Here is a 12,576-nt window from a genome sequence, read left to right on the forward strand (position 1 = left end):
CATTCCACAAACTTCCTAAAGTAAAGAGGGTCGTTACCTTCAGAATTAGCAGCCTTTGGGGCTCGTTACTTTCAGGGGTCGTTACTTTCGACGTATCATTACTTTCGGGGAACAAAAAACGTTATATAAAGTTGGCAGGACTGAGCCCTTTTTCAGAAATAAAAGATGAAATTCTTTAAGAAATTCGAAATACGCTACTTTCGGAGAGCTCGCTACTTTCGAAGTTTTGGAAGTTTACGGTATTCGGGGAGTTCGATTATAAATGTTGGATTAAACGAATACTTCATTAACGTTTAGGCGTATTAATGGCTCCAAAACCATTTTTTCCAGTACATCTCACTGCTAGAACATTGAAGTAGTTTTAAGAACAACAATTTTATTTCTCATTATTTCAATGATTCGAAATCGTCAACGTCTTGGAAGATACAAGCGTTCAGTCATATTTGCTTCATTAGTTCACTGGATTGGTTACATTTCAGGACGCTTTGCTTGAAATTCACTAAAAGTTGCATATAAACTAAATTTAGGTCAATAAAAGAAAACTATCTTCAGGCTGCGAATTCCAGTCCGAGAGCTCCTTCGGTCGAAGACAACTTGATAAGAACTCTTTACCAGGCCTCCTCATTCACGCCTGCTACTACTGAAGTGCAGCTCAACCGGTATAATGGTCCCGGTTGCTTGCCAACAAACGCTGCCATGGCAATATAGAAACCTCCCTGCTGTTGGTAGCGCGTAACTTCACTAATCAAAAATAAAATATTTAAACTGATTATTTCTGGGCAGGCATAAATCTATCATTCTGTTTCATATTGATCATATTAAAGTAAAAACGAGAAGATCAAAGTTGTTCTCTGCTCTTGAGGAACTCAGAACATTTGTGGAACAGCCACGATCACTGAAAAACGAGAGAAAGCCATTAGCAAGGACTCCAGGTTGGCAAGAGTTGTGTTCTTGGGCAAGACACTTTACTCTCACAGTGCCTCTCTCCACCCAGGTGTACAAATGGGTACCGGAGGACTTAATGCTGGGGGTAACTCTACGATGGACTAGCATTCGATCCAGTGGCGAGTAGAAATACTCCCAGTCGTTTCATGCTACAGAAATCGGGAAAAGCTCCGGTCCGATGGACCACTTGGCTCGTATGCAGACTTTACCTTTTACTGGGTTGGCTAGTAGGACGAGAATGGAAATAGATTGAAATCTGAGTAAAATATATATGAAAAAAGGTAAAGTCTGCATACGAGCCAAGTGACCCATCAGGCCTGCGCTTATCTCCGGCTTCTATGTACTGTAGCATGAAGCAACTAGGAGTATTTCTCTTCCCCCCTGGATGGGATGCTAGTCCATCACAGGGTTACCCCCAGCATTAAATTCGCCGATACCCACTTATACAACTGGGTGAAGAGAGGCACCGTGGGAGTAAGTTGTCTTATCTAACAACATACCACAATGTCCCCGGTTAGTGCTCGACCCCGGAACTCTTGATCCGTAGTCGAGCGCACTAACCATGAGGCCAACGAGTCTCCCAAAATATACATGAGCAGAAGCGAAAAAGCGAGACCCGTTTTCTCGTGTCAGGCTCTATAAATTTGGAATTTTTGAGAATTCCTTTTCAATATAACTAACCTTGATCTGCAGTATTGGCACAGGCAGTGCGATAACAAGCACACCAAACAGACAACAGGCGCTTCCAACCAGCCGACCAGCTAATGTGACTGGGATGATGTCACCATAACTACAACAAGAAGGAAAATAACTCAAAGGAAACGAAAGACTTTGAGTATTTGAAGAGTGTTTGTGTGTTGTGATGATTAATGGAAGATACGTGAGTTTGTGAAGAACAATAAACATACTCAAACACTTTTACTCATTCTCCTTCCCCTCAGAATTTATCTCGCTTATAACTCCGGTCTTAATATGAAGCTAAGCATAACTACCCACCCGGCCCCCTCAGCCCTCGGATGGGATACTAGCCTTTTGAGGGCCGTCCCTAGCAACACTGATAGTCAGTTTCCCAACAATTTATGCCTTGGCGAAGAGGGACACTGTGAGAGAAAAGTATTTAGTCCGAGCAAAGAAACCAATACATATATACAATGACCGTAGTAAGGCTAGGACTCAGACCTGAAATCGCCACGCGTCCAATCTCGTCCCCAGAACTCGCGCGTTTTCAATCACGCATTTCAAGTGTCTCGTAACGCAAAGTTTGGTTTACTATTAGAAAAAATGAACACTGGCTGAGCCTTCTTTTAAAGAAAATATCTAGATCACGTCTGCTCCCTGGCGAGTCCATCATGGAGACGAAACACTTCTTGAAAGAGAAAACTCGAGCACGTATGCTCAACTCCTGGGTGTGAGACGCTCATATAAGAAGGACGCGATTCTCGTCGTACCTTTCACGGGTTAAAAACGCAGTTTGGGTAACTCGCAGGTTGTTCAGCCCCAATAGGGCTACAGCGAGAGCTCTTGAGGCACTTTTTGAGGTATTGAGCCGAAAACAATATGACAGAAGATAATGCGTTGTTTTAGAATTGCTATCTCTTAGGGGTGGAAAACATTTCAAGCCACGCCCACAAAACAGGATCTTGGTGCTTCTTATGATCGAGTTGATTCCAAAATTTCCGACGAGCAACCCGCTCTTTTTATATGGGGTTTTTCCCCTTCCCTTCCCCCGGGGCGGGGCTCAATTTGTGAATTCTGCTCCTTCCCCCCACCCCAACCCCTGGAATCTAGTATCGTACTTACCCAGCGGTAGTTGATGTTATCACCGCATACCACATGGCTTCCGGGATGCTGGAAAACTGCGTGTCCTCCGACAACTCGGCAAAGTAAATAATACTTGAAACTAAAATGACCATAACTAAATAAAGGAATCCTATGAGTCCAAGCTCTGTGGCGGAGTCTTTCATGCTCTGGATAAGAGTCTTTAGTCTCTTGGAATGACGGAGAAGTTTGAAAATGCGAAGTATTCGTAATACTCGTAACACTACCAAAGCGTTCATGCCAAGACGTGCGTCAAGCGACAGAGAGCTCAGTAACAAATCGATGTAGTAAGGCAGTATTGCGAGCAGATCTATGATGCTCATTCTGTTGATGATAAATCTTAGACGGTTTGGGCACGTTACCAAACGTGCCAGGTATTCGAACGTGAAAACACCGACGCAGACCGTGTCAATGTAGAAATATGTCTCCTCGTTTTCTTCTTTGCAAATTCTAATCACTCCTTTACATGCAATGGTCTCTGTCGTGTTCGCCACAACGCTGACCACGATCATGAGGACGCTTAGCAAGTAAAAGATTTTGGCAAGTCGAGAAAAAGATGGCTCCTTCAGTGTCATCCAAGCCTTTTCTCTGAAGGACGCGTTTGGATCAAGAACATGCACAGCGTCTGCAGCCTCCCTCTCTCTAGCTTCACGTTCTTCGCGCCGTTTTGTTAACCGTTCATGTGCCACTTGAAACGTGTCGCACCAACAGCACTCGCAAAGCATGCTGATGTCTAAGCCGAAAAAATCCACTTCGTCCAAAAAAGACTGGACGCAGTCCTCTCGCGGACAATGCAGTTGTCCGGAGTGATAAAAGTTCCAAATATAGCGAAAACTGTCCGGATCGCGATCAAAAAAGAACTCGTTCTTTGTCTCGTCGTAAAACAGACTTCTTGCTTTACCTCCTAATAGAGTATTTGGGTGAATTGAAAGAAAGTAATCTCGGATTTGGAAGCGTCTTCCGCTAACGTTCAGGGTCACAATTTTGTCGTCGTCGGGGAAATCGATATGTCTTCGTCTTTTGCGAGACGAGCGCGAATTCGCGCTATGCACACTATGTTTAGAGATGCTGTGAAACTTGGAGAGCAATCTTGATGGATTTATTAACGAGAGAAAACTTTTCGTGAAGGAGCTTCGGCTCCTAGTACCTGATGAGTCTGCGAAGGCAGAAGATGTAGAGCTGTTTATGCTTGACGAAGCCTGTGGAAATTTCTGACGGAAAGTCGACTGTTTAGTTTTTTGGCAGGAGGATTTTGAAGAACGCGTCCGTATCAAAGATATTGCGCTCCCTTCCGAAGATTGGTTGGAACCTGAATAACGAGCCATATCGGGATGAAGAAATGTGGACGAAGAGTTCTTTAACCTTGTCCTTTCGGACGTTTTCAACCGTGCACTTGACTCTTCAACTTTCGCCGGGGACAACCCATCTCCTGCAGGGGCAAGGTATCTTTGGCTTCGCCTCCAATCCTTTGGAAGAGGCAGGGTCTCCTTGATTCTTAAATCGGGTGTCGAATGCTGTTTGCAGCCGGCCTCGTAAGTTGGAAATAGAAAGGTTTGCCTGTTATTGAGAGCAGAAGTTAAAGCTGGTGTTGCTGCAGTTGATGATGGCTCCAGAGGAAAGTCACTTTCACTCGCATTGTTTTTGTGGCTATAGTATTCGTAAGGTAAAACGGACTCGTTTAGGCTCGTGTTTTTGTCATCATTTGTTCCCCGAAGGTTATGGTTTGAAAATCTCGAAGAGGAACATTCCGAGCTTGGTGTCGATAGAGGCGTGTAATTTGAACGCATTAAACAGCAAAGCTGTTTGGGAGGATTTTTGTAACAACCCGATCTATTGCGATGTAAATCTGGTGTTGAACAGGCGACTGGCAAGCCACCTCTACCATTGTTCAACTCTGTCGTTGGTTTATCTTCTTCTGGATAGTTCAAAGAAGCCGTTGAGTCTCGAACTGAACCCGCCAGAAGACCATGACCGTTGAAAGAGCAGGGAAAATTCCAATCTTCATGCTTTTCACAAGTATCTTCTTGATTACAATGATTATTGACAATCCCTTCATTTCGAGGGGACGTGGTATCACCTTGAGGGCTTCCATTGAAAGCATCGTCACTAAGTGAGTATTCAGAACTATACGGAGAACACGGAAGAGAAAGCGATAGTTTTCTTTTCCTGGGACGACCACCAGCCGATTGTTTTTCTTCCGGTTCAAGAGTAGAGGAAGATCTGTTTCTTGAAGCATTTGAAAGCGTAGGTGACTCAAGGAATTCGCGGGAACTTCCACTTCGCAGACTTTGTTCAGACCTGCTTGTCCGCACGCAAGGCGACAACAACACAGCTGGCAATTCAAGATTGTTTTTGCTTAAGAAATTTCTGCTTCGCTCAAAGCCTTGTCCTTCACTGTCTTCCAAAACTGCGATTAAAGGCGAGAACAGTGTGCGTGGAATCTCTTCTGAAATCTGCTCAGTGCCGGACGACGGATCCTTCAAACAGTTGTCTTCATCGAAATAGTCAGTCATGGTGAAAGCGTTATCCCAGTTGGAGACGCTTCAGAACTATCTTCCAATGCCAGCACAAAACCATTTCTAAGATAACGCTAGAAAAAAAACCACAGTTATTGTTTGAATCGAAAACGAATCGTCTTGGCAGAATACCGATTCAGTCTCCTCGGCGATGTCACAGACCGTGAGTTTCGACAGGTTTCGCACAAACGAAAATGTTGTCCTGTGTACGGGGCGGTTGTTCGTCGATTCTCACACTTGAAGCCGTGTACTTTCTGTTGAAGTTTCCAAACACAAACAGCAGTAGTTCACTCACTATTTCAGTCACTATTCTTTCGTGATAGTCACAACTATTTTTGTGACGTGTCGAGACATTGTTGTGAAGCCAGAAAAACATCAAGTCCCACACCACGCTTGCTTCTCTGGTAAAATGCTGTACTACAGTTTCGTAGATTCCCGTAACTTGGTCAATAGGAACAAATATTTCGTCTGTGTTAAAATTATTTTGAGATAATTGACGTTTTAAATAAAGAAAATCTTCTTATCTCTGCCCTCTCTTAAGGATTCCACGCAAGGAGAGATCTAATTTTCCGCTGAAGATCAAGAAATGTTACCGATTTATTAAATTACGAATTTGAAGCCATTAAAAAAACATTATTTTTCGCGCCTTCGGAAAGAAAAAAAATAAAGTAAGAAAATAACAAAGATGGAAATGTTAGCACTCGAAGACAGCGTTAATTTCACGACGAATTTGGCTTTGAATTGTACCAGCGTAATTAGTATCCTAGCGGAAAACATTGTTGGTAGTCACACTTCTCAGTGGGCTATCGGCATTAAATAAAAACAATTTTGAACTCACAAGAACAATATTCCAGCGAAAACAGAGATAGCAAATAACGAATGAGAAGCAGAGGTGCTTTAAATTTTAATAAGCCTTGTTTCAGATGTTGAATCTATTTGTTTCTTACTGTGTTTGAACTGTATCAAGCTTCGCGTAAATAGAGCAAAATGTGTTCCTACAAAATTTGCCGTTATTCCGAAGTATAATAAAAATCTCAAATACTCTAATTACAAATGTTTTATGACCTGAGATTTTACCACAATTTCTATCAAAACATCTTAATTAACGCACCAATTTTCCCCAGTAAAATTAAACTGACAGAAGACAATAAAGTTTGCTTCGTGTCAAGTTTGTGCGTAAGCAACAAAGATAGATGAACGGTTGATATGGCTGCAGTTTGGATTAAAAATTCTTAAACAATTGAACAGTCTATTTTATTTATTCAGTGAGGAAATGTCGAATATGATAATGATTTCTTCTTAAAGTTTGCCGAAGTATTCTGTTCACAGGGAAAATGATATGTGGAAGTGAAGACGAAACTACTGAGTAAGTTTTCTCGTTTTCGCCTTGCCTATCTTTCGATGTTATGTACACTAATTTTGTTTTAATAACACAGTGAGTGAGTGAGTGAGTGAGTGAGTGAGTGAGTGAGTGAGTGAGTGAGTGAATGAGTGAGTGGTATAACGACATTTTTCTGTTTCTTTGGAAGAAAGTACCGCAAATATAGATACCTAAATATGTAAGCACTTCATTTTTTATTGGAATTAGTTGTCAAATATTAACATAACAGTCTGCAAATTTTGTTTTATTTCCACATTTGATTTCTGGAATAATCACTAGTGAAAAAAATATATAATGTTTTACTGCAGTTTTACAACTCCGACATAACAATCACACGTTTGTTATTACAAAAAGCTGGTGACAGATTGTCTGGAGAGATCTGGAATGGTTCTTAAAATATAAACAAATCTCGAACAATCCATCAATCCAGCTGAAATAACAACCTGCTTAAATGAACGCCAAACTGATTCCAATCCTAGATGCCCGCATTTGGACGTATTTCAATAATTCTAACCTTCCCTAGGCTCAGGGTCAAGGTCTTACTGCAGTTCTAGAAACAGCCTTTGACGTCATTATATTGTGCTATGACGTAATCATTTGAGTTATCAACCTCTGAAAACACCCCGAAAAAATGTTGTTTGAACTTGTTAGATTCTTTTTAGCTAGGCAAACAAAGATATCATCAATGCCTCCAGTTGTTAATGTCGATTGATTTCTTTGGCAAAATCCACAGGACTTCCAGCTAAGTAATCCAGCTAGTATTAAAAATAAGACTAAATTCTGCTTTCTCCAGCACAAAGACCTTGTTCCTTCTTATGTTTTTCTTAAGTCTGACAAAACTGAATAACAAAACATATAAATATAGGACTAAAACCTTAAGAATGTTGGATCTGACCTAAAAATGCTAGAAAACGCATGATGTAAAAGTAAGCTAAATTTTCGGCAACGTTCTGTTTGCCTTCGTAAGAGTAAAATGATTAGATGGATAATTAAAAAGAGAGGTTAAGACATGCTTTGATCCCTAAGGAGGACAATAAAAGGCAAATAGGCCTTACGGAGAGGCTTGCGCTCATTTACAGCATTAGTATTCAGCGTAGAATGCCACGTTTTAGTATTTCTACGTAACTGGGTTGGATATCATGTCCAGTCGTTTCCGCGTGCTGTGTGTATATATATATATATATATATATATATATATATATATATATATATATATATATATATATATATATATATATATATATATATATATATATATATATATATTATGGAATGATTTAGAGGGAACGATATGACTTTTTTCGCGGAACGACCTTACAAGATACTTCAGTAGAAGAGACCTAGAAAATGGCTCACCACTGTTCAGCATTTCTCAGTAAAAAGCCACGGCCAAACGATCGCAACATTTCAACGCAACCTGTCGCATGTAATGTTGGGCGCAACATGTTGCGCGCCGTGGCCATCCCGTCGTTCTTCTCTTTTTTTCAAGTCAAGCTAGTGCGCATGCCCTGGCGCAACATTGTTGCACGAATCCAAACGAGTACGAAATCGTGCAACTTTCACCATGTTGAATGAAAAATTTGACCATTTTCAAACTTGGACCAACAACACCCAACATGTTGCGATATGTTGTGTTGAAATGCTGCGATCGTTTGGCCTAGGCTTGAAAATGGTCAAATTTGGGCTAACAACACCCAACATGTCGCAAAGAGTGGTCAAACGCGCCAATGTTGTGATCGTTTGTGATTGTCTTTATATTTTGCTTTGTCACGGGAAAAGACAGAAAGTTTTGAACGTGAGAACTCGTTAAAACTGTTGGGCCATGTTGTTCATCATCGTGCCGGGGTGGGCAGGCGTGAAAAAAGCGAGTGCCTGAGAGCCCCGACATGATCGAGTGTATATAACCTTTAGAGAAAATAGAAACAAACAACATTAAAAAATTGATTATTTTCAATCATTTTAATTTTTTTACAAAGAGGAGTATTGACAAGACAGGCTAACAAAGGATCGAAATGGCTGGCTCTGTGTGGCGTTATAAACATTCCCGCGGTTTCATTCCCAGGCTCTTTCGCGCCTTCATTCTCGGAAAGCGGGTCAATTTAATTTGCTTTTCTGCGGAAAAACAAAAACAAAACAAAAAAAAAACCCTAAGCGTGAGAAAGTGGACCGCATGTGTGACCCGCCATGAGATTGAAGTTTAAATCGATCTGCTGAAGTGAGACGACAATGCTGTGGAAAAAGCTAAGCAGGTAAGCTTATCGTAAGCGTAAATTGTGCTAGGACGCCCGAAATCCAGACAAATTAGTCATGCCACTTGGCTGAACTTTTATTCATATGTTTCCGTACAACCGCTTGCATAGTTGTAATATTGTCACACAAGATTCTGAAAAAATATTGATCAGAAGTAATGGGAGTAATGAATGATAATCACAATAGAGAGAAAAACTACCAGTACAGTATGAGAATCGCACTGTTTCCATTATTGTAAAATTATACTCATTACATTGGACCATTCACAAGCTATTGTGTATGATAAATGTTACCATAGAAATTGTACTACCGTTGACAGAATTCGTCAATTTATAAATGTTTTCATTTGATCAGCACCCCAGAACTTGTTTTTCCTTCTATCTAAGATGAATACATTTTTCACACTTCAACAAGAAATCCCAGTTTATAATTATATAAAATATCTCCAAATAATTAGCAAAGATATTTAGTTTAGAAATACACACTTAGTTGTTGTTCTCCAGAGCTAAAAGAAAAGAGAACTATTTCACACAGAGTAAAATTTGCACAAAATATTAAGTCAACAAAAATATAGTTTGCAAGTGAGTAAATTTATATGAAACTAGTATGAAAGATCAGAGAGCAATATCTGATGTGTCTAGAATAATATCATATATTAATTTTTCTAAAATAATTTAATACACATTGTACATTTTTTATACAGCTGTGCACTGTCACTGATATAGCTACATTTTCTTCCCTGGGAATTTCAAAAATTCATGAAAAAGACCCAAATATTTCTTTTTCATGGGTACTGACAGTCAGCTTTATCTGACAAAGAAAACTAAGAATTCAGAGTAATATAGCCTATTCCTTTGAATTGCTGCACTTGACTATTGAAAATTGTTGTAAAAGCCCAATGAGAAAATTTGTTGGCAGGTATTGAAATAGGTACTTTACAGTTGAGAATATTATTTTAATGAATAAAATCAAGTTAAAGTTTTGTGAAATCCATATCATACCCACTGCATTGAGCGTCAGTTTTTTTATCTTCACTCTTGTTGGCCAAGCCAAGACCTAATGACTTCCGGCAACTCTGCGGTGTACTGCACGCCTTGCTGATGCTAAATCTCTCTGGAGAAAACAGAAATCCATAATCAAACTCCCCATCCTTGAGTGGTGTGAAAAACCCACTGTCTGAGCCATGGCTCAGGGGAGTGAACCCCAGGTGACCACTACCATAATTCAGAGGTGAAACCAAAAGAGAAGCCAGAAAGCTCTGGTTGGTGCAGGCCTTGGTGGGGGTTATCATTGGTTTAACTGGTGATAGGCATGTAATGTCACTAGTATTGTTTCTATTAAACATAGGTCCTGGTGATGTCATCTCATTGGCTTGTGAATTGATGGCTGCTAAGGTAGGCTGTGGGCGTGGTCGTAGTGGAGATCGTCTGGGTTGAGGTAAATTTTGCCTCTTTTGAAAACTTGTTGTAGATGTCTTGATCCTGTTGCCAGGCTTTGTTTTCCTTTTGTCCATTCTTGTTTTCTTGGCATGTGGAGCCAACATTTCATTTTCGATTTTGTCTTCACCCAAAGAGGGGTTATTGCAGGTTTTCCTGCTGCTAGTTGATTTACTTGTGGTGCAACCATTTGATATAAGTTCATTTTCCCTGTCTTCAATATTGCAAAGGGCTTGTTCCACTGTCACAGTCAAGGCACTGCTCTGGCTGATGTTTTGCTCTCTTTGATTTAGAGAAGATGAACATCCAGATCCCACTTCCTCCTCGGTAGAAATTGTTCCCGCAAGGCCGCTATCACTTTCTTGTCCAAGTCCTTGAGGTCCTTGTACTTGCGGAGCTTCTGTAGCACTCTCTGCAATCGATGTTTCTGATGTCAAGGGAACATAACTTGGATTTACACCAACGGCAGCCATATTTCCTATCCCAGCTTGGGCTGCTATTTTGTTTGCCATGTTCATATAAATCTGTGTTGGTAAGATTACAACTGGTATACTACCGGGCAATCCAGAGAGGCTTCCGTCCGTTATAATTTGAACACCTCCCTTGTTCGAGAATGGGCTTGACATGGGCACATTGTCGGCAGGTTTGGGCAGAATAGGTCGCAAGCCTTTTGTATTTGATTGATCTATGGTCACAGTTTGGTTCATGAGGGGCTGTTGATGCTTCATAACTTCTTTCATTATGTTTTCCTTCCCTTCTGGTGATATGCACCAGTAACTGCCCTTACCAGGCAGACTGGAAGGTCTGTGAGCTTTGAGGAAAAAGCTGTGGAGTGACAAGTTATGGCGAATGGAGTTCTGTAAAAGGAGAAAACAAAAACAGTGATACGTTGTAGCATTAGTATATTTTGGTCTCGTTCTTTCGAAAAACAGAACTATCAACCCTCAGCGAGTAATCAGTATCTATTTTCTCAACTCTCTTATTTATATTATAAACACAAACAGATGTACATGTAGGACTGTTTGATTACACTTCAATCATTATATGTATGTATAGTTAATTACCTTCCATGCCTTTTTGCAATTTTTATAATAGGGGAAGTTATCTTCAATCCATTTGTATATGTCTTGTAGCGTCATACGTTTCTCTTGTGTACTGTTAATAGCAAGTAGAATAAGGGTTGCATAAGAGTAAGGGGGCTTTGGGTGTGGATTCATTGACGTTGTCTCAGAAGTTGTTGTATCATTTGACTTTTGAGTCTCCAGCAGTGGATTAGAATCCAGTTTGCACAGCCACTGCATGTTAGTCAAGCTTTCATCAAGAGAGGTACCTGGGCATCCTATGTAATCAACAAAAAATATGATAATAACAAAAGATAAGTAACTTTATTTTTCCCAAGTTGATAATGACAGCACTCGTGTTCCTTTGGGCTGATCTGAATCAGGATCAGTGATGTAAGATCACTCAGATCATGGTGCATCAAAGGACGCGATGAATCCATGACTAGAGTGGATTCATCGGTTCCTAATGCACCATGATCTGAATGATCTTGGATCACTGATCCTGATGAGATCCAGATCACCCCCAAAGGAACGCACTCCTAGCCTTGCAAACCCAAATTAAATAAAAGCCAGGAAAACAGTCGTTGAGAACAATGCAAACAAAACTTGACTAGAGAAGAATAAAAGTTAAATTATACAACTGGCTGAGTTTAGAAGTTTACGAGTGGAAGATCTCAAGTCATAGTGGAGGTATAAATCAAAACAAGAATAGTGACTTAGCTGTCTAAAAGAACGTTTACACCATGTGTTTACGTAAAGCATTGAGGCATGGCTGTAACGGTAAACCACGGCAAGCTGTTTGAACAAAAACAATAGTATAGATCCTTGCTACTATGTGTTTCTACCTGACCTGAACCCCATCAAAGACCTAAAACTGGCTACAAAGGATCAGTCCAAAACTTTGAATACAAATTTCGAAATTGAAATGAAACAGATAACCTGGCTCATCTTGATTTAGTCACATTTGAGATGGCAGCTTATGGCCGCTCGGCGTTTTCCTTTTGCTGTAAATTTTCGACCTTTTAGATAAGCAATGACTTAAAACAAGGCAGAATTGACTCACGTTCACTTGAAGACATCATTCACCTGCAGATCTTTGTGGTTCTGTACCAGATCGCAAGAAAACTAAACGTTTTAACAAAGTGTTCGAACCAACGTGCTTCGTACAC

General features: G+C 40.4%; 2 protein-coding genes across 2 annotated transcripts; both read right to left on the bottom strand.

Moving 5' to 3' along the window:
* Positions 1-421: 421 nt before the first annotated feature.
* Positions 422-5,852, bottom strand: LOC145490933 (uncharacterized). Its single transcript, XM_081470048.1, has 2 exons — positions 2,746-5,852; positions 422-1,735 (listed from the first exon to the last, which is right to left on the bottom strand). Exons 1-2 carry the CDS (start codon positions 5,274-5,276, stop codon positions 1,582-1,584), a joined length of 2,685 nt encoding a protein of 894 aa, XP_081326174.1. The 5' UTR covers positions 5,277-5,852; the 3' UTR covers positions 422-1,581.
* A 3,106-nt stretch (positions 5,853-8,958) lies between these two features.
* Positions 8,959-12,568, bottom strand: LOC145491341 (uncharacterized). Its single transcript, XM_081470508.1, has 3 exons — positions 12,471-12,568; positions 11,411-11,685; positions 8,959-11,203 (listed from the first exon to the last, which is right to left on the bottom strand). Exons 1-3 carry the CDS (start codon positions 12,487-12,489, stop codon positions 9,884-9,886), a joined length of 1,614 nt encoding a protein of 537 aa, XP_081326634.1. The 5' UTR covers positions 12,490-12,568; the 3' UTR covers positions 8,959-9,883.
* Positions 12,569-12,576: the final 8 nt, after the last annotated feature.

Source organism: Orbicella franksi, chromosome 6, assembly GCF_964199315.1.
Source record: "Orbicella franksi chromosome 6, jaOrbFran1.1, whole genome shotgun sequence".
Lineage (NCBI taxonomy): Eukaryota > Metazoa > Cnidaria > Anthozoa > Scleractinia > Merulinidae > Orbicella > Orbicella franksi.

Bases quoted from the DNA above. Each gene is read 5' to 3' on its own strand.
- LOC145490933 (XM_081470048.1), bottom strand. From the start codon at position 5,276: ATGACTGACTATTTCGATGAAGACAACTGTTTGAAGGATCCGTCGTCC. The intron at 1,736-2,745 runs GTAAGTACGATA...TTCTTGTTGTAG, and splicing joins ATAACATCAACTACCGCTGG to TTATGGTGACATCATCCCAG.
- LOC145491341 (XM_081470508.1), bottom strand. The intron at 11,204-11,410 runs GTAATTAACTAT...CTCCTTTTACAG, and splicing joins ATTGCAAAAAGGCATGGAAG to AACTCCATTCGCCATAACTT.